Source organism: Erpetoichthys calabaricus, chromosome 14 (genome assembly GCF_900747795.2).
Source record: "Erpetoichthys calabaricus chromosome 14, fErpCal1.3, whole genome shotgun sequence".
Taxonomy (NCBI): Eukaryota; Metazoa; Chordata; class Cladistia; order Polypteriformes; family Polypteridae; genus Erpetoichthys; species Erpetoichthys calabaricus.
This window is the reverse complement of record NC_041407.2, coordinates 3,271,811-3,294,401: the sequence shown is the minus strand read 5'-3', so window position 1 is coordinate 3,294,401 and position 22,591 is coordinate 3,271,811. Positions and strand designations below refer to the sequence as shown.

At 40.1% G+C, this 22,591-nt stretch overlaps 1 protein-coding gene across 2 annotated transcripts in view; it reads right to left on the bottom strand.

Annotated features, from left to right (window-relative positions):
- The window catches only part of elac2 (elaC ribonuclease Z 2), a 59,040-nt gene extending 39,527 nt beyond the window's left edge, over positions 1 to 19,513 (bottom strand). For both annotated transcript variants that reach the window (XM_028819842.2, XM_028819843.2), the window contains exons 1-13: positions 18,973 to 19,513; positions 15,239 to 15,289; positions 15,094 to 15,164; positions 13,095 to 13,159; positions 8,835 to 8,892; positions 6,974 to 7,042; positions 6,602 to 6,733; positions 6,111 to 6,169; positions 5,483 to 5,541; positions 5,288 to 5,360; positions 4,865 to 4,977; positions 3,830 to 3,928; positions 1,533 to 1,671 (exon numbers count right to left, since the gene is read on the bottom strand). In XM_028819842.2, the coding sequence (XP_028675675.2) occupies positions 1,533 to 1,671; positions 3,830 to 3,928; positions 4,865 to 4,977; positions 5,288 to 5,360; positions 5,483 to 5,541; positions 6,111 to 6,169; positions 6,602 to 6,733; positions 6,974 to 7,042; positions 8,835 to 8,892; positions 13,095 to 13,159; positions 15,094 to 15,164; positions 15,239 to 15,289; positions 18,973 to 19,301 (1,317 nt within the window). In that variant the 5' untranslated portion in view covers positions 19,302 to 19,513. The remainder of the gene's footprint in view (positions 1 to 1,532; positions 1,672 to 3,829; positions 3,929 to 4,864; positions 4,978 to 5,287; positions 5,361 to 5,482; positions 5,542 to 6,110; positions 6,170 to 6,601; positions 6,734 to 6,973; positions 7,043 to 8,834; positions 8,893 to 13,094; positions 13,160 to 15,093; positions 15,165 to 15,238; positions 15,290 to 18,972) is intronic.
- Between the last annotated feature and the right edge of the window lie 3,078 nt (positions 19,514 to 22,591).

Sequence of the window (22,591 nt, the reverse complement as noted above, 5' to 3'; positions counted from 1 at the left end):
GCTCAAGCCAAGGCTCCTTATCTGCGTGTGAGATCTGGAGTTGTATAGGGTAAATAATACAGTACATGGTTATTTGGAATACATGCAGGTCATGCGTGTTCCGTGTCTACAAAGATCTAGGTAAGTGTAGGATGAAAAGAAATGCGAGAAATGCTGAACACATACCTAAAGTAGAAACTTCTTCCATGTTATACTAATAGTGACGTTTAGTCCAAATATCAAATAAACACGTGCGCCTTATTCAAGAATATAACCAAAGGGAAAAAAAAGCATTCGATTTACATGTGGCTATCAATTAGTTAAAAACTCAAGCTCAAATGTCAATCGAAAGGGAGTTTACACGTATTCTTGAATGGTGCAGAATTAAGAACTGCTGCCTTATAACCCAAAGGTCTCAGGTTCGAGACCGGGCGCTCTGCGTTTTGAGTAGTGAGCTGCTATTATTATTATTACTATAATAAAAACACACATTTGATTCGAGTCTGTAACACCCGGTGTAAATTTTGGCTACTTGTAAAAGTTAGCGCATGTTTTCTTTATTATTCAGTTTTATTCACTCAGTGATGCTCACGTGGTACAATGAATTTGCCTCTCCTTCTCCAAGTTGATGGCATTTATCTCCATTCTTTTCACAAAAGCAGCGCTGTGGCCGATGTCTGGCTCAGTACCCACAATCAAAGATACGATGTGCTGTATTTATTTACTCTATACAACTCCAGATCTCACATGCAGATAAGGAGCCTTGGCTTGAGCTGGGAGAAGTTTTTGTCTGAACTGAGCTCAGTCAAGGCAGGGGACGGGACAGCAGGCTGCTTGTGCTGATCGACGCATTTACAAAACAAAAGACGCTGATGGAGAGGTGGCAAAGTGATTTAAGATGGGTCGGGATTACGAGTTTTTTCGTAGGCTACAGGAATTCTAGTGTTAAAGAGGCAAAGACAAAAGAAGTTGCTATATCTACTCTCCTCTTTTAAAACACATTCTTTATGGTTTTCATACCTCTAGCGAGGTTAAATGGACCCTGCATGGTGACTATAACAACTTTGGGCAATATTTCACATAAGTAGCTGAGTGCTGCTTCCATGTTCCAGCATATGATATGTTGGTCTCCTCAGCTGAAAGTGCTTTTGTTCAATCCATACATTATCGGAATTGCAAACTATCCTATCAGGATAGGCTCCAGGACCCCTCAATCTTTTTGTCTCCACGCCCCTGTCTTAGGAACGGAGTATTCTTTATGTTTTTGCCACTATTTTGTCTTGGAAACCCACCATCTCACTCAGCTCCCACCACACTCCACCCATCTACAGTATAACTCCTGCCAAGTACGCCAAGTATTTTGTTGAGGAATCACACCATATCCTGTACCAGTCTGGAAATTTGCCCTGTGTTAACTGCCAGTAGCCAGCTGTAAATCCACAACATGTGGATTACAAAGGCTCTCAGAAACTTCTTTTATGCCATAAGCTATATATAAAAATAAATATATATGGAACCTATATATGTAGGGAACATAAACAAAGCATACATACCTCAAATGGGTAGTCCTTCAAAATGGGGAAAATTTCTGGGTGAATTAAATTAAGCTGAGTCTGAATCTTGTGACTTCGAAGGTTATGAAGCCTCTGTACCTGTTCATTTAGAATAAGATGCTCTGTGTTGGGTCCAAACCTGCAGAGAACAGATAAAAGGAAATTCATTAAAGATTAACTGAAATACACTACGAGGGACATCAAACTCGGTGTCTTGAGTGGACGCAAGGTTTTACTCAAATTTCCTAATTAGAAGCAACTTGTTTGTGTCATTTAATTATACAGCTTATGTCTCTTATAAGATTTAGACTCATATTTTTAGTTTTTGAGATCATAATGAAGTTGTTTCATAAGGCAGAACAAATTAGTGCTTAACCCCTGGACATTTCTCTGTAACATTATCTAAACTGGTAGAGGAATGTGTTAAATGGCTAGCTCTTAGTTTAAATGTTAATTGTAACTTATTCTCAGTGTAATGTCTGCAGGCCGGTCCAGAGAAAGACGATGCTCAGGTGACGTTCATGGGCTGACAGAGGGGGCAGTTCAAGTATAAAGCTGGCCTGAGTGATGTAGCTCAGGGGACTTGGGGATCAAACACTTACAGAGCAGCACTTACAAGTCACCTTTCTTCTGCTAAAGTCCATTGGAGTAGGCATGTGGCCACCTGCAAAGGAACACGACTTGAATTGGGGAAATATGGGGTTACATGTGACCCCAGGTAAATGGTGTGAAACAGTCAGTGAACACGGCACAGGAGAGCACAACTTAAGTTAGAGAGAAGATCAAAACCACATGGAAGGAGCCAAGGAAGTTCAGAGCAGCAGGCAGCCACACTGCTAGTTGGCCGAAGAAAGACAGCAGTTTCTGTTGTGAACTAGACAACGGTCATTTTAAGGGTTATCTACCGTCTTTGTTGTTAGAGTGCTAGTCCATTTATCCATCTGTTACCCACTTAGCTCAGTACATTAGTAACCAATTCAAATTGCAAAAAGCGATTTAAAGGACTTTTTGTGCCATTGTTTAAGAGAGAAAGCAATATTTAAGAGTTAAATTTATCAGATGTAGAAGATAAAGCAAAAAAATAAATAAATAATCTGCCCTAAGAAATGTCTGGAAGACCTCCATAAACTGAGTTTAACAATCATCTGCATGCCTGCCCTGTGTAGGTTCATAGATTTAATTATTGTCATATGCACAGAGCACAGTGACGTGCTTGCATACACATCTCATTCAGTAATTCTCAACAAATGGGTTGCAGCCCACTTCAGGGTAGTGAGATACTACATAATGGTTATAATGGTTGTGGGTCGCTCTGGTGATCGTGTTCAATCCCATCACGCTCAATTTACCAAAGGGGCAGCTCACCACTCTTACGTTTATACTCGTTTCACCAAGACGACTGACGCAGCCCCCTCAATCTCTCACCTCACAGGTGGGTCACAAAGACAGTTACAAAAAGGTTGAGGAACACTATAGTAATAGTCAGTTGATTATAAGGTTACAGACACTACGTTGACGCAGCACATTATGAAGAAAAACATACGAAATGTATTTTGAATAATTTTGAAAATTACTGGAAACCAACAAAAGTTAATATGAACCAACAGGACTGGAAATAGACTGCCAATATGAACAAGTAGCACAAAAAAAAACCATAGAAGAGAATTAATCAATTGGAGAATACATAACAGCACACCAGATAATGTGATTTTTAAGCAGGACTTGATTAGTGGAGAGTTCATGTGAAGGCCAATGGAGAAATTCCTGAAAATATGAACCAGAAATAAGCATCTACTAAGAGCTCGAAAAACAAGTCAGTGGAAGAGTGAGTAAGCAAGTTAAAAAGGGGCAAGCACCACCAAGAGGTACTGGTAATCTACGGTGCTGGAATCAGCAAATCAGATGTCACAGCATCACCATCAGAAGTCAGCAGCATCATTTTTTGTTACAATCTGTTATAAACTTGTAAAGGAAGATTATTAAAAAGTAAACTGCTCTCAAAGTTAGAGGTGATGAAGGTGCGACAGAGGAAGAGTCAAACTCTAGAAAACAGAAAAGAAAGAACCCTAAGACCTCAAAAAGTGTAACTGACCTTTATTATCAAGTAAAATATTCACCATGAATCATCATGAAGACGCCCTGAACAGCTACATTTTGACTACCTCATTCTCTTAGTGAAGAAGTCTCATTTTTGGAACAATTATTTAACCTGGAAACTTTAGAGGTTTATTGTAAGGCCCTCTCCCTCCTTTGTTCACATTTCGATTACTAGAAATGGAAAACGCTTTATCACATACCTCTCAAGCCATTCTTTATATTTGTCACTCTGCAAAACTGATTCAGGTGTCATGTGCACCACCAGGGCTGCTGGGTCTTCACTACCTCCGACACAATGGCTGTAGATAAAGGATGAAGTGGGGAGGAGAAAAGAAAAAAAAGACAGGTTTTGTCATTTAATTTAAGCACACTGAAGAAACTGACTCTTATACAGAATAAATTACGACCATGGAAAATCTGGAGGTGGGACGGGGGCAGCCAGAACTCAAACTCATCCCCTTTCAGCAACTCCAACAATTGTAAAGTTCCATGTGGAGATTTCTGGCTAACAGTTCAAAGATTGGTTTGTAATGTTAGTCAAATGGAGGCGAGAACTAAAAGCATCCAAAACAACAAGTGAGAATAAGAATGTTTTAAACGCTTTCCTGAAACACGCTCTTATGGCGTTTCCACACCTAGCTAGCGTACGCAGTTTTTTACATTCTGAAACTATTTTCCCTGTAGTCCTAAGGCAATGAAGCTCTGGTGCAGACCAAAACAACTGGAAAACACTGCATTATGGGAAATGTTTCTACTGATAATTAGGCAATCTCTGTATAAAAATAAATCCACACATGCATACAAGTTCACATAAACAACTCACATAAGTACCAGTCAGACAGATCAATCCTAGTACCTGATCCAGACTTACAGCCTCTTAACCTCTCTTATGATCGCATCAAACAGCAGCTGAACACACAGAAAAAATGGCGCAGACTCACATGTGATCAGGTCACACCACCCAAATACAGAGTAAGGTGAGAAACGAATGCCCTTTGCGACCAAGGGTCAAACCCCCAAATCTTACACCACAGGAGCGACATGCACAATGTGGACACTGGAGGCACATTAACTTTGATACAATGTCTTAATGTGAATCAAACATCCCCAGATGAACATTACGAACAGATATTTACAGGCCTAAAGAGGGCAGACATGATTTGAGATACCTAAATGTGAAAGTAAATGAAGCAATCACGACAGCTGAATAAAATTTTTGGAAAGAAAAGCCTTACCGATTAAGATGCTCATTATTGCAGACTGGGTCAATGAACTCCTCACTGGGGCACTCCACGACTATAAACACTGGCCCAGGGTCTGTAGGTGTGCATACATCTTCAGGAAGAATCTAGAACAACAGGGTACACTAGTCGGATATGAAACTTACATCTGAAGATCAGAGAATCTGAAAAGACTTTATTGGCAACTCTAAATTGGGCTCCGTGTGAGTGTCTGTTGGTGTGGGTGGACTGGTGCCGTCTCCAGGGCTGACTCTTCCCTTGGGCTACAGTGGGTGAACAGCTTTGGATTCTTTAGGTGTCTAGCCGAGTGCCCACTTCCACTACACCACATTTCTCACATGCTGCATTATATTAAGAGACATAACTGTCTCCCATGTTTTGCTAATTCAGACAGTCTAAACACGTTTGGCTTCTTACCTCCTTTCCTTCAAACATGACACTCTTTCCATTTTTCAGTTGTGAAATTATTGGACCTATTGCTGCTGTTCCACTAAAAAGATAATAAAAATAAGCATATCAATTACACAAAAAGTATAGTTTCCTTAATTTTAGACAGTTTGAATATATTAAGAAGAAAAATCCCACCCTTATAATATCAGAACTGTTACTTACACAGGCAACCCCAGCTCCTTGGCCTTAGCAACCAAAAAATTTCCTTTCTTAGGGTGAAGCTGCAAGCATAAATAATTATTTTTAAAAAGTGATATTAATCAAACACTTTAAGTGGTTCAGAAGCGTCCACTTCATTTACATGACACTCAGAAATGACTTTCAACATCGCAAGCAGTCAAAAAAAAATATAGGAAAGCTAATCAAATAAAATTGAAGATAAAAGCCTCGACATCAGTTTTTGCTAATCTGTAGTGGTCAGCGTTTTCCTGGTATTCCAAATGAACGAGTGACATTTAAGAGCGATTGTCCAGGACAAGGTATTCAAAAACAAGATCATTGCCTTATTAAAAAGCCTTAAGCAATTTTCCTTTAGCTAAGCTCTCCTTCTCGGGGGTGGGGTTTGATTAGTCTTCAAATTTGTTGGGTTATAAATTGATCTGTTTGTATGGAATGATTACAATGAAAATTAATAAAATAAAAATATTAATTAAATTAAATTAATTTAAAAATACAACCAAGACAGAAACAAGATCATTAAATTTTAATGTTACACGTTTCCATGTATTACAAATTAGAAAGTAGTGATGTCAGACATCGATTGGATTTATTGTAAATATGCAACATTTACCTTGCAGATGAAAGCCACAACTAATGATTGATCTTTTCTTGATTTTCTTGGACTTGCACCTGTGATAAAAGATATCAGAAAAGGGGATAAACAAGTAAGCAAAGATGGCATCAGGTACTCCGCAACAAATCATCATCAGCTGTTCACTTCCTCAATATGTTATCAGCTTTAACTTATACAACCACAAACCAGGGCTTCCCACAGAAAACAGAAATGAAGATCAAATGTTGCTGTGCCCATGTGTTAAAATGGAGTGTGCTTACTTTTACATATGACTAACACCAGACTCATTATCCTCGATTATTTATTTCATAGAATATCTTTCATGTGTGCAGTTACCTTTCCAACAGTAGGAAGGCTCAATGCATTTTAAAAAATGGAAATACTGAAGAATAGTTCATGAGCAACTAATGGAGAAAGTGATGAGAGCAGACCATGACACTCCATGACTAGGCGTAATCCCACCACTCCACTTCAAGTGGCCATCTTACCTTTACTACCACAGCTCTGATCAGGGTCACTTGTAAAGTTTTCATTTTCCTCCTGGTCTGCCCGAGGGGACTGGCTTGGGGAGGCTGTATCTGAGCTAGGGGAATGCTTCCTCTTGGTGGGCTTTAGCTTGGCTGCAAAATTACAAAACACATTGTAAAGAAGCACAGGGATTCATTTAAGCTGATCCAAATTAGGCAAAACGTATGTTGACCTGAAATTATGTCAGAAATTCTCGGAAATGTATCAGTTTGCAAAACCAAAAGTTGCATTTATGAGCGATTTACAATAACACACCAGATTCCCAAGTCCTTACAGTCAGTGAACATTACACTGACATCCCCCCAGGGATACCCACACAGACGCTCACTCACCAAAAATGGGCACCTGATGAACAGTCATGGTGTTGTCAGAGTGTGGCGGGTCAGTGAAGTGACGGACAGCTGGAAACAGATAAGATGGCTTGTATGAGCAACACTGTGCAAGGACAGAGTGCAAGATCATTTCAGAACAAGTCTACTATGCACTACAACCGGGAGGAGAAACAGACACATTTTAGCAATAAATATGAGCATTGTGCAAATGTTACCTGAAGCAGCAAAACTGGAATATGGATCAATTTTAAACCCCCCACCCCCTACATTTTAATTCCAATTTTGAATACAAACTTTACAAAAAGAAAAATTGTATCAGAACACTACACCATAATGCATATGCAAGGCATTATAAATTAAAATACAAAACCTTGCAAAAACATTCAGTTCCATTCTATAGATTCTAAAAGACACAATTGTTGTCAATTAAAACATTTACTGGAGGACTAACAGTTTAATTTCAAAGACAAAGTAAATGATTCATCAAAATTATATTTCTAATCCAAAGCACTGCCAATTAAAAAAAAAAAAAAGACATTTGTACTTTATTTACATCTGTCCATAGATTTTTATAATCAGAGAATCTTATTAGAAAAGTTTCCTGCAAGCATAATTTAAATATATAAACTATTCTAGTTACATACACAATAGCAAATCTAAACTCTAATTTACACAGATTATTAATTAATGTAAGGATTTAAAATGATATTAACACTACATAAATATCTTCAACAAGGAATCACTACTTCGTTTTCTGGAGTGGGTTTCAATTCCCTGCAACACTAAATTCGATTTAAATGCACTCAGGTGATTGATGAGTGTGATTGCCTCTAAAATACATTTTTACATAAATTTGCTCAATTATAACGTCCATTTTTGTTTTCAGTGCCTAGCTATTCATTTATAATAATTACACAAACTACTTAAATAATTGCAGTAATTAAGCGCATTGAGCATGGGAAAGGCGCTATATAAAATTAATTATTTTGATTGTATCTCGTTGATCAAATAACCCGCTGTGATCTCGGAACGGGACACTTATTCCATACCAAAAGACATATAACAAGAGACCTGTATGCCTTGCATGGTGCACGTTGATTACTTACATTTCAACCCGTTTTAGACAGATGGCACAGCTGGTGTATAATATCAACTGCAGTCATTTATATCCTCCCTCTCTCCATCTCTAACCCCAGCTGAAACAAACGGATATCTAAAATTTTATTTTTTCTCTTTCAAACCCAAGTACAGACTGAACAAAACCAAAGCAGTCAGTGAAGATCAGACATACATAGACATGAAGTGTCAGGTCCTTCTGACTGCTGCCCAATTATAAATGAGAGTCATTAAGCCCATTATCTATTTTAATTGATCTTAGTGACTTATACGAGTGTAAACAGTAAACGGATTACATGTTTTGTTTAACTATACTGGAGTTTTCCTCAGGATGATTCCTCAAGGTTTCAGGATCTAGCAGAATAACAAGACACCAGGTAAGCTGGTGTGCACCTTTCCTAATCATCTCAACTGAACTGACCATAAGTGGCCTCCAAACAAGGTGTAGAAACATCAAGAATGGCCAACAGAATGGGTCACACCTGAGCCGGAATTCTAGTGTCATAGCGCAGGCTCTGAATACTGGTGTCAAGTTTTTGTAAAAATTCTGTTTTCACTTTTTCTTCTGGGCTATTGAGTGTTGCCGATGATGGAAAAAATTAATTTTAACAATTTTAGAATCAGGCTGCAACATAACATGTAAAAAAGTGAAGAGTTCTGAATACTTTCTGAAGGCACTTTAAGTCATAGTAAATCACTTTCCCATAGGCTCAAACATTTACTAAAAATGTAGGAAATCACTTGCCTATATTTATTTCTTCCAGTGGTCCAGAAAACGCACGAATGGCATCCACATATTTTCCCTGCAAAGTTAAAATTGTACACAAGAGTAATAAAGTGACAGTCCTCAAAAATGGAGAATGCAAACAATTCTACATGCAAACATTGACTTAAAACAAACGTCTGAGCATCGAAGAAAACAGAATCCATAGGAGTAAACAGCAAGTTTAGCACACGGTCTGTTTAAATGGGATTGCTGCTGAAATTGAAAACAACGTGGAAAGCAATAAAAGAAGAAAAAACAACAACACCCCTTAAGTAACTGGAATTCTTAAATGTAATTTCTATTTCCACTCATATTTAAAGTTGCCTTCTTTCTACAATCTTGTGACCATCCCAGACTTTCTGGAGGCAGACGCAGCAAGTTTAGTGTGAGCTAAAATGTTAGACCCCCTAAATGGTAGGTTTACATATGGAACACCTTCAGCACAAGGCTAATGGTGCTCCAGTGGGGCCACAGGTACTAGGCTACTCATTTTTTCTGTCATTTTAATTCATTATTTTACAATTGCACAATGAATATATTTACTCATCTCTCTTTACTATTTTATATGAAGAGTATTCTATACAGCCTTCATGTGATTATTGTACGAACACTTCAATCTCACCTCCACAGCATTTCTGATGGCTGCAAATCACCAGAAGAAATTTAGTTTTAAAAGCAAGCAAGATAGTACCACTAGGTGGCACTAAAAGTCAAGTGGAGAAACCACTGCACTGTATGTGTTAAGTTCAGAAGTTTCAGTGCCGATCAAAGGTAACATTCGGAACAATCACTTTCTGCTTTAAATATGAGAGAAGCACACAAATACATTTCACACCCAAGTGTGCTCTACATCAGACAATAGATGAGAGCTGCAGGATTTCTTTGCAGCCTATTTAATGATCAAACATAATTTTTAAAGCATAAAACGTTGCATTTTTCAAGTCATTTCTTCACAGACATGCTATATATACATTTGCCAGGTGATAATGTGTTCTAAAGTTAAACATATTCTATAAATGTAATACTTTGCCCATACTGGTGCTTTACAATGGAGGCTATAGGGCACAGGGGAAAAGCTCAAAAATCTACCAAATACATCCATTTATGAAGCAAAGAAAGGTGTTGAGTATTGATCTGTGCCTTGTGATCACACACACTTTGTAAAATAATTTAAATATATCATTGTTGAACACAAAAAAAAAAAAAGGCCATTTTAAAAGTAGACCAGCCATGTGCGTTTCCCACTACTTCGTCGTCTGGTGCAACAACCTTTCATCCTTCAGGAGTCGTGGTTTCCTCTAGAAAGACCAAATCACAGTAAACTCTTCAGGTGGTTGGTTATGTTTTGATTGACTTCTGGATTTATGTGACAACTTCAACAATGAAATAGTAAAAGTACTAGTAAGCCCGCAATTCGCCAGCGAATCGGAAATCCAAGAATGGCAATCAGTTTCTGTTCCGTCCGATATCTGGATGGATGACATATCATGGAGGGTGGGTGCGTCTGGGGAAACGTCATTTAATTACATAGGCATATCTGTAGTAAAGCGGTCTCGTTTTGTGGAGATGTGATTCCATTGCCTTTGCTGACACCAACTGCTGGCAGAGTGGAACACAGCAAGTTCAGCCCTGCGTCCATATCCGGTTTGCACCGTGTAGTTTGGACGTCTGGGGATTCCGTACTGTAATACTGTAATTTGATTCACATATGCGCTGAATCCTCTCGTTTTTGTTTTCTCTGTGGACGCCGCTGCGTTTGACTCTGGGGCGGGTGCCAAACTGAATGACCGTTATGTGATCTACATTACTGGCACAGTGGATTAGAGCAAGTCTAGTTTACAGGTGGCGGGCTCGTTGCAGTGCAGCAGTGCGCGTGACATCCGGTTTACAACCTTCTCGTTTGTGTTTTCTGTGCAGTGCGGCAGTGCTCGTGCGCCTTGATGCGCCCATATCTGGTTTACAACCTTTGGTTAGTAAGATGGATCCTTACCATGAGAAAAACAGTACCAGGGCTATGTGATAAAATGATTATTTCCAGATCCCATTTGTAGTCACAGAAACACAGAAAGCATGGATCAATACTCCAAAAAATGGATGTATCTGGGACATTTTTAAGCATTTCCTCCATGACACATACCCTCTAATGTAAAGCACCAGAGAGGGCAAAGTATTTTTTAAAATTTACTAGGGGGCTCAGCCCCCTGCTCGCTTCACTTGCCCACCCCCGGGTTTGGTTTACCGGATATACAATTTAAAGAGATTGTTATTTTCATGGGAATTGTTACATATGCATTATTTTCACTTTTACTTTAAAACTTTTGTAAAAACAATACTAGTCCTTTATTTCCGGCCCCCGGCGTGGTTAAATCTCTTTCTCGCAGGACGTATAACACTGCTCGTGTTGTGAAGGGGGGGCTGAACGCACGCTAAGAAGAAGCGGTCGGATCATCTGCTGGCTTCCTGCTGCTGGCAGCACATGAGGTCTGTCTGCCAAAAGCATTCCAACAACTGCTTGGTTAGACGTCCATGAACTTGTTTTAAATGGTTGTCTCACTGCCTTGTCTCGCGGGACGTCAAATTGCAATCTCTTGGCACCAAGTTTCACGTTAAGGAACATGGCCAATCGCGTTTATCTCGCGGGTCTTTAAAGTGTCTTCCGAGAAGATCACAACTCGTCTCTCTTCCACCAAGATTTTTTTTATATAATAGAGAGAGATTGTAAACGGTTATCTTTGTAACACAATTTCACATGGCAAATGCATATATGGCAGGTTTATGAAGAAATAACTTCAACTTGAAAAATACCAAGGGTATCCCTTAATTGGTACCCAAACTTCTTTCAAGGGTGTAATAAAAAATAGTTTGCGCCTGACATGTTAAGAGAAAGACCACTGAAATAATACAAGTTTCAGTTTTCAAAATAATACCAGATTACAAAAATACATTTTTATAACACTGACAAAAGTTTTTCTACACTACTCAAAAAGTTTGCTCTTGCTTGTACAACCACTCTTTAATTTCTGACTTCACAGCGCGTCCCAGAGAGGTAGCTCTTCAGACTGAGGAACCTGTGGTAGTCAAATGGGGCTAAGGTGGGTCTGACATCTCTTTGAATCCACAGACTCGCAGAGCAGGCTTTTCAATCTGTGCACTGTGAGTGAGGATGGTGAAGAAGGGCGATGGTGGACAAAGCCTCCCTCTCTGGCTACTGGAAACACCACATCATGTTGGTGTAATATTAAGTAATGAGACACACAATAAATAAGGACTACACCCTCTACATCATAAAAAAGTGTACATGTGGTTTTCCCAGCAGTCCCTTGGACCTGGAATAGCTTTTAGTGTTGGAGAAATGCCACTCTTCCACTGTGTTGGGTCACACTGATGCATTCTTAAATTACTCCTAGTCTCGACTTTTCAGTGCCCTCAAGTATTGGATGTAATGCTTTATTTCAGGAGGTAATATTCTGGTTGCCCAACATGAACAGACCCTTCTTATGCTTAGGTGTGCATAAAGAATGGATTGAATGGACCACCAAGTAACCCAAGTAACTGTTTGCTCTCACATACACCATCACTCTTCAATTGTCCTTTACACGTTGTTCTGAGACGGCAACATGTTCTTCAGTAATCCATGTCAAAGGTCATTAAGTCCATTGGGTCCCCTTCCAGAGATGTGCCAATGTAACATACTGTAGTTCTACACCTCACACTTTGACTTCAGCCTTTTGGAGTGAACTGTGAACTGAGGTGAGAACGAGTCCTCAAAGTTGTATTGTACTAAAGCATTACAACTTCAGTGATAGAAAAACACTTCACTTAGCTCTGGAACAAGAAACATCCATAAACCATAAAAAGCAGCAACTGGTAACTCACCTATCTCGCATATTTTAGTACGCAGAAACAACTTGCAGTCACTTAAAAAATTACCAGCAAAGAAAACCTCCATTTAAGGCTCAAAACTTTTTCACCATTCCAGAACACGAGTACAAAAAACAAACTCTGCTGAATATTAAGATAATGGAAATATTGTAAAAATAAACCATCCAGGTTACCTTTTATCACCAAACAAATTAAGATTTTTATTTTAAAAATGGCCAATCGCCTTTACCAGTTCTACAACGTGACTGAATGGCAGGCAAAAGTCTCATATAATGGAGAAAGAAATATAAAGATTTGTTAATAGGAGGGCTTCACCATGACGGGAGGAACAAACAATGAGAAATCGGTTTAACTCACCAGCTGTGGCGGTCCAGAAAGCACACACTCAGGAACGCCAGTGTCCTTCAGGGTTAAGATCATTCCTGAATTAAAACACATTAACACCCCGTTACTTGATTAGCCTAAAACTGTAAATGACTTATTAAGCTACAAGGCAAAAAAATTATTGAAATGACTGAGCATATGTACATCCATCTTCCACACATGCTTATCCAGAGGAGGACTAAGGGGATGCTGAAGCCTATCCCAGCAAGCATTGGGCACAAGGAGGACCACACACACGTATATATATCAGGCACCAATTTAACTTTGTCAAGCCACCTAACTTACATGTCTTGTGGACTGTGGGAGGAAACCAAAGCTCCCAGAGGGACCCCACAAGGATAAACAGCGAACAAGCAAATGGCACACATAATAATGTTGTCAGATTCAAGCCTGAATTGATTCTAGTCGGTGTCACGGGATGGGGAGAGTCTATCCCAACACCACGCAGAACAACCCTAGACAGAGTGCCATTCTACGTCCCCCAGACTCACACAGAGCCAATTTAGAGACACTAATCAACCTATGGAAGGTTGGGGAGAAAGCCACACAGACCCTGGAAGAACCTGCAGACTCCACACTGACTAGGACCGGGCGTTCAAACCCAGGAAGCTAGGCCAATGAAGCATCGCTATTATACACATGGAATAACACATTGGCTCTAAAAATGAAACAAAGTGCAGTCATCATCAGAAGTGGCACAGTGAGATGATCAGAGTCTTTTGAGAGTTGGCTGGCATTTAGTTGGATTCTTATTTCCAAATGTAAAGGAATGGTAACACACTAAGATAGAGAGAAATGACAAGAGATCTCTAGTTTAGAAACAGAAAGCTGACAAAGAGAGAGTGCAGGATTGATTGCAAGTATCAGATGTGAGAAAAAAAAAAAAATAAAATCAAGCTGGCACAATCAACCCTATTTTAAATATTTCTCTCTATAAAAATTCAAGAATCACACATCTGCATTTATTAATGGATCGACCACACTGCTGTTTTCGTTAATTAGTACAGTAAAACCTTGGATTGCGAGTAATTTGGTCGGCGAGTGTTTTGCAAGATGAGCAAAAATTCTTAAAAAAAATTTTAGCTTGATAAACGAGTGAGGTCCTGCAATACCAGTAGTACGTATACGCTTTGCCTGACAAGCGTCACGTGATCACATCTGAGCCAATTGTAGTTCTCTTTCTCTCTCTCTGCAGGATTTTGGGTAATTGTCTCCCATGCTCTGTCTCAGTCGGCGCACCTCCATAAGAGCGTATAAAGTTTAATATAGCATTGTAACCGTGTGTGTGTGTTTGTGTGTGTGTGCGTGCGCGCAAAGCATTTTTTTATTTTGCTTGCGAGTGATGAGTCTGTTTAACGACAATCCAATGTCACATTTCCGCAAAATCCTCAAAAGGAGGCAAAAGCAACCGTCATTGGATGGGTTCCTCGTTAAAGTAGCACAAAAAGAAAAAGATTCCGGTGAGCCAACTGTGATTCCGTTAGTTAGAGTTAAAGTCATCCTACACAATAACCGTCCTCTCCTCTCGCCCTCCTACCAGGTAATTGTGTTTCACTAAACAGGTTAATTCATTTCACCGGATATATTTTTACTTTATATTTTGCTTTAATCATTTTTATATGAATATTTTTGGGTTGTGGAACAATTCATCTCAGTTTCCATTATTTCTTACAGGGAAATTTGCTTTGATATACGAGGGCTTTGGATTACAAGCACGTTTCCAAAATGAATTATGCTCGCAAACCAAGGCACCACTGTAATTTCAATCTGTAGATGTGCTGCGTAGAGCAGAAAAAATGAAGCATGCTAATTGCAATTGTAAATTTCTCTGTTTTATTTGATATTTTGAATCTAAACCTAGTCAGATCACCTACTGTAGAGACCACTTCATAATCCAAGTTGTGAGGGCTCAATACTAAGCACTAGGTGTTCTGTACAATTTCAAACACTGCAAACAGAGTGTGTTACCTACCAGACAAGCCACCCACATTCTCCCAGCTCATCCTCGTCACAAAGATGTTATCTAAACGGGAAACTTTGAGTCTGTAAGTAAAACAGGCTTTGGTCAGTGAAGTGAGGCAGCAAAACACTGAAGTAAACGCACAAACAATACTTACTTGTGTTCCTGCATGAGCCGTTGTGTTCCTTCGCCACAATTGAACAAATACCTGGAAGCAAATAAAGCAAAGACACATGAGCATTCCAGATTAAGCAGTTAAAAACCTGCAAACCCCGGTATCAACCATGTGCCGGGCCTCAACCTTTGGAAACTGTGAAAAGTAATATGGCGCAAGGAAGGTAGGTGACGGAAACAAGGACGATGGATTCAGAACAGTGACCGAACAATGTCTTTGTCATCTAGAATTTGTATATAGCATACACTTTTGATAGTTTTCATATATGCAATGTCACTGCTGATGTAAGGAAACTCTGCAGTAGCGAGACCGAGTTAAGGAATCAGATTTGCCCAGATCACCTTTTAATTTTAATTAAAAGATTGGGGAAGGGTATGCAGCCAATTCTAATTATTAAAAAGGTGGCCATCCAAGGGCCCATCCAGAATCGTGTTTTATAGCCTCACCCAACCAAATGCTACACCCTGATGCAGGAAGTGAGAGTTTGTTTGATGATCTAACCTTGGATCCAAGAAGTGCAACGTGGCCTCCATCCTGGCTGTGGAACATTAGGGGTGTTGGAGTCCCCAAATCCTGTCTACACGGTCATAAGCCTTTTTTCAGGCCTACAATGCACAAGTGCCAGTGTCACAAACAAAGGGCATTAAGCAGTTTTGCCACTTTAAAGAAGAGTGTGCAGGGGCAAAAAAAAAAAAAACACCCCCCAAATTATGCACAACGTTAGTAATAATTTAGTAAGTGTGACTGTCACTAATGTAACAGAATTTGGGGTTTAAACACTACAATTCCAGCTGTTATTATGCTTTTTATAGATTTCACCATCCTACCTTCACATGCCGACCACATAAATGTTTTCATTCATAAAATGGACAACTTTATTGTATTTTTGGCGACTATTCTGCTTATGGTTTATAAAGTCTTAAATAATCTCGCCCCATCTTATATATCGGAATGTCTGACACCTTATATTCCAAATCGTAACCTCAGATCCTCAAATGAGCGTCTCCTTAGAATTCCGAGAGCAAAACTTAAAAGAAGTGGTGAGGCGGGCGGCCTTCTGCTGTTATGCACCTAAAATCTGGAATAGCCTGCCAGTAGGAATTCACCAGGCTAATACAGGTACTGGTCATAAAATTAGAATATCATGACAAAGTTGATTTATTTCAGTAATTCCATTCAAAAAGTGAAACTTGTATATTCGATTCATTCATTACACACAGACTGATGTATTTCAAATGTTTATTTCTTTTAATGTTGATGATTATAACTGACAACTAATGAAAGTCTCAAATTCAGTATCTCGGAAAATTAGAATATTGTGAAAAGGTTCAATATTGAAGACACCTGGTGCCACATTCTAATCAGCTAATTAACTCCAAACACCTGCAAAAGCCTTTAAATGGTCTCTCAGTCGAGTTCTGTAGGCTACACAATCATGGGGAAGACTGCTGACTTGACAGTTGTCCAAACGACAACCATTGACACCTCGCACAAGGAGGGCAAGACACAAAAGGTCATTGCTAAAGAGGCTGGCTGTTCACAGAGCTCTGTGTCCAAGCACATTAATAGAGAGGCGAAGGGAAGGACAAGATGTGGTAGAAAAAAGTGGACAAGCAATAGGGATAACCACACCCTGGAGAGGATTGTGAAGCAAAACCCATTCAAAAATGTGGGGGAGATTCACAAAGAGTGGTCTGCAGCTGGAGTCAGTGCTTCAAGAACCACCAGGCACAGTCGTATGCAAGACATGGGTTTCAGCTGTCGCATTCCTTGTGTCAAGCCACTCTTGAACAAGAGACAGCATCAGAAGCGTCTCGCCTTTGGACTGCTGCTGAGTGGTCCAAAGTTATGTTCTCTGATGAAAGTAAATTTTGCATTTCCTTTGGAAATCAAGGTCCCAGAGTCTGGAGGAAGAGAGGAGAGGCACAGAATCCATGTTGCGTGAGGTCCAGTGTAAAGTTTCCACAGTCAGTGATGTTTTCTGAGGTCCATGGTCAACGAAGCCGTCTACCAGGAAGTTTTAGAGCACTTCATGCTTCCTGCTGCTGATGAACTTTATGGAGATGCAGATTTCATTTTCCAACAGGACCTGGCACCTGCACACATTGCCAAAGCTACCAGTACCTGGTTTAAGGACCATGGTATCCCTGCTCTTGATTGGCCAGCAAACTCGCCTGACCTTAACCCCATAGAAAATCTATGGGGTATTGTGAAGTGGAAGATGCAATACGCCAGACCCAACAATTCAGAAGAGCTGAAGGCCACTATCAGAGCAACATGGGCTCTCATAACACCTGAGCAGTGCCACAGACTGATCGACTCCATGCCACGCCGCATTGCTGCAGTAATCCTGGCCAAAGGAGCCCCAACTAAATATTGAGTGCTGTACATGCTCATACTTTTCATGTTCATACCTTTCAGTTGGCCAACATTTTTAAAAATCCTTTTTTTGCATTGGTCTTAATTGATATTCTAATTTTCCGAGATACTGAATTTGGGACTTTCATTAGTTGTTGTCAGTTATAATCATCAACATTAAAAGAAATAAACATTTGAAATTCATTCATTACACACAGACTGATGAATCTCATATACAAGTTTCACTTTTTGAATGGAATTACTGAAATAAATCAACTTTGTCATGATATTCTCATTTTATGACCAGCACCTGTACAGTGGAGCACTTCAAAAAACTGCTGAAAACACATTACTTTAACATGGCCTTCTCATAACTTCACTGTAATTTAAATCCTGATACTCTGTATATCCAATTCATTATAATAACTATCCATGGTAGCTCTAAAATCTGTACTAACCCCTATTCTCTCTTCTGTTTCTTTCTCCGGTGTCCTTTTGGTGGTGGCGAAGCACCATGATGTTCCAACAGTGAAGAATTAAAAGCCAGAAGTCTGCATGTCCATCATCGTCAAGTCCTTCCGTGAGAACCCTAGACACAAGAGGACTATTTCATTTATGTTAGGTAGAATGCCCAGAGGGGACTGGGTGGTCTCGTGGCCTGGGACCCCTGCAGATTTTATTTTTTTGTGTTTTTTTTCTGTCCACCCTTACTCTTTTTTTATGTTAACTAATATTGTCTTATTTTAATTTCTTATGTTGTTATATATTTTTTTTTTTTTACTGTTCTTCATTATGTAAAGCACTTTGAGCTACTTTTTTGAATGAAAATGTGCTATACAAATAAATATTATTATTATTATTAAATGGGTCCTACGATCAACAATAAAAAAAGAACCTTTAGGCTGGCTCACAAGTGCAAGCTGATAAAATTGAACTGATTTTTTTCCCTTTCAGTATTTTCCATGCTGCTGTCAATATGATGGAGGGAAGTGAAACATATTTAAAAAAAGAAAAGAAAAAAACTGACTTTCAGATGTGACGGTTAACATGTCTGATGATAATTTGTACCCGACACAAACTGCTAATTGGCAGTCAACCTGAGATGATTTATCTTTGGCATTTATAAATTGGAATTTGGTTATTTCAAAGTTAAACTTCATTTTCTCGTTGTATTTCCACAATTTTGCTCACTCCCTGCATTTGTTTGAGTTTACAAGGCAATTATGGGTGAGGAAGGCCCTCTTCAGCGGAGTCTGATGGGCTGCCACTCAGCCTGTCGTCGCTATTCTGTTCGTAGCCGACACACACACACACACACTTTTAGATTTAATTCCGCTCACCTCCTGGCCATCACTTACCTGTTACAGTCCGAGAAGACGTACACTGAAGGATTGTTGTCACGGCTGCCGGCTCCCACCACCTGCACGTAGACGATGGCGGGTCCGTGCTGCTCGGAGTTCCGCCGCAGCTCTCGGTTTCGAATGTGCCTCAGTGTGTCCTTTGGCGGCTTCGCCTTTTTCCTCGAGTAGCCCTCCGTGTACGGCGCCGTGGCCATGCTGGGCGACAGGAGCGGCCGCAGAAAAGTGCTCCGAATTGCCACACAGCAGACGCTCGGCTGTCGTTTACCTGCCGTACATGCAACTCGAAGACACAGGGCTGACGCGAGACTTCTACTAGCGAGAAACATTCAGAACCGACGGGGCACTTCACGATTCATAAAAGACGCGAGCTCTCCAGTGTCAGCGATCGGTCGCATTTTATATTTAGGCTGCTAGATCTAAGGGTAAAAAACAAACAAAAATTCAAATTAACAGTCGATATATTCCTGCGTTCATTAAGTTGTAGAGTTAAGGTCAACATTCACGTGCCCACAGCGGCGACAGCACTGATGCTTTCGTTTCCGGCGCCAGTAAAGTGACGTCACGCGCGAAGCGGGCGCGCGCTTTGACGTACTGGTTTGGTGTGAGTGCGCGTCAATATTATGATAGATAGATAGATACTTTATTAATCCCAGGGGGAAATTCACATACTCCAGCAGCAGCATACTGATACAAAAAACAATATTAAATTAAAGACTGATAACAATGCAGGTAAAAACAGACACTTTGTATAATGTTAATGTTTACCCCCCCGGGAGGAATTGAAAAGTCGCATAGTTTGGGGGAGGAACGATCTCCTCAGTCTGTCAGTGGAGCAGGACGGTGACAGCAGTCTGTCGCTGAAGCTGCTCTTCTGTCTGGAGATGACACTGTTTAGTGGATGCAGTGGATTCTCCATAATTGATAGGAGCCTGCTGAGCGCCCTTCGCTCTGCCACAGATGTCAAACTGTCCAGCTCCGTGCCTACAATAGAGCCTGCCTTCCTCACCAGTTTGTCCAGACGTGAGGCGTCCCTCTTCTTTATGCTGCCTCCCCAGCACACCAGGGCGTAGAAGAGGACGCTCGCCACAACCGTCTGATAGAACATCTGCAGCATCTTATTGCAGATGTTGAAGGACGCCAGCCTTATCACGAAGTATAGTCGGCTCTGTCCTTTCTTACACAGAGCATCAGTATATAGATACGAAATGGAACACTAATTATAGATTAAGATTCAAAAATAAAAATATTTATAACGATTTGTAAAAGAAACACATGTTTACCAAAATATATTCAAAAGGCAAACAGATATCGGAAATATAAATCTGAAAATTTTAATTAGCAAAATGTTTGGAAAATGCCAAGTATGAGTAGTCATACTAACAGGGATGGGGAAAATAAAGCCTCGGGAAGCTTTAAGGCAGGGGTGGGCAAAGTCAGTCCTGGTGGACCGCAGTGGCTGCAGGTTTTTGTTCCAACCCAGTTGTTTAATTATTAATTTAATTAAACCAAATAGTGCATGATAAATACACACAGGTGTAAATGGAAACAAGCTAAATTGAGGACTACTGGTTTCTTTTGTCATTTGAATCTTACAGCTAATAAGGAGCAATTAAAAAACGAGAATACAGCTGTTTGAGCCTAAAATAAGCAATAAAGGTTCAAAATTCTAACGAGTGACAAATTAAAAATGAAGCAGAAGTTTTACGTGAGCAATGAGGGCTACTTATTAAGCAATTGGGTTGGAACAAAAACCTGCAGCCACTGCAGCCCTCCAAGAACGACTTTGCCCACCCCTGATTTAAGGCTTTCTTTCTATTTGTGCCGAAAAAGATTCAAAGCTTTGAAGCCTCAGCCACAGAATGAACAGCGACATCTGGTGGTTAACTGAGGTCAAGGCAAACTCTCTTTAGCGCAAGTGAAGCAGCACTCACTGTTTCGGGCTCATGTCACCAGTAAAAGGTCAGAAAAGTCTGTGCTCATTTTATTCTGCTAAGGTCCTTGTCCATTTATACTGTTTAACTTTTGAACGACGTTTTCCGCTGTTAGTCACCATCTGTCACCAAATCTCTACAAATCTTTCTTTCCTCACAACCCAACATTGTTGAATGAGAATGATGTATTTTATTATAGGCTACCTGTTCATTTGGCTCCAAAGCTGTCAAACCAATAAAGCACCAATGAAGCACTGATGACGTTCGAAGCTTCAGATGTCACGGGTCACGTGACAGCGGTGTTTTGATACAAGCCCCAACAAAGTGGAGCTTCAGATTGACTGACACAAGCTTTGACGCTTCGGTATCATTTTCCCATCTTTACATACTAACATTAAGAAAGTATCATGCAATATTACTCAAAACAGATACGTTGTGAAGCACATATTATCCAGGTTCAAATTCAGCTTGCATATTTTGTAATATGGATACAGAAACTATATTGCATATGTTTAGCAAAAATGTTTTGGAAAGACCTGGCATATTTTTAGGTAGATAGATAAATAGGTGGAAAGGCACTGATAGATAAGACACATGAAGGCACTATATAAAAAATGGTTAGATAGGCAATATTATAGCTAGACAGATGATACTTAATTTGTCCCCAAGGGCAAATTAAAATTTTACACAGGCTCAAATATATATATATATATATATACTTCATTCATCCATTATCTAACCCGCTATATCCTAACTACAGGGTCACGGGGGTCTGCTGGAGCCAATCCCAGCCAACACAGGGCGCAAGGCAGGAAACAAACCCTGGGCAGGGTGCCAGCTCACCGCAGGGCACACACACACATACACCCACATGCCAAGCACACACTAGGGACAGTTTAGGATCGCTAACCTGCATGTCTTTGGACTGTGGGAGGAAACCGGAGTACCCGGAGGAGACCCACGCAGACACGGGGAGGACATGCAAACTCCACACAAGGAGGACCCAGGAAGCGAACCCGGGTCTCCTTACTGCGAGGCAGCAGCGCTACCCACTGCGCCACCATGCAACCCATATATATATACTGTATATCAGAGTTTCTCAACCTTTTAAGTATTTGCGACCCGAGTTTTCATAAGTTTTAATGGCGCCCCCCTAACATTTTTTTTGAAACCCTAATAAAATGTATTCCTATATTTGTTGCTGCCGATACACCGCTACAAGTTTAAAATTTTCCTACAAATAGCGAAATTATGCCACATATGGCAACATTTGTAACCCCTTTTTTGTTACTTCTGTTACTTTTGTTACGCCCCACAGTTTGAGAACTGCTGCTGTATATTATTATAAATATATATTATAATAAAGACAAACACCCCCCACCCCACCCCTATACACACATTAGGACTGCTGGCTTGAATTACAGAGAGCCACTGCTGTCAACAGAAACCTTGTGGGTGGCAATAAGGTGAGGTCAGACCTCGGATGGTACTCCATATTTAAATTTTATGTCATTAGCATCTGAATAGAGCAGGTCCAGCTTGTAGTGTCCATAAATGGGACTTGCTGATAGATGTTTGTTTCTTTGTTTGAAGTCACCAGCATTCAGAGTGATTCATCATTGATATTAGAGACAGAGAGAAGTACTGCCCTTAGTGGAGGAGTCCGAGTATCTCGGGATCTTGGT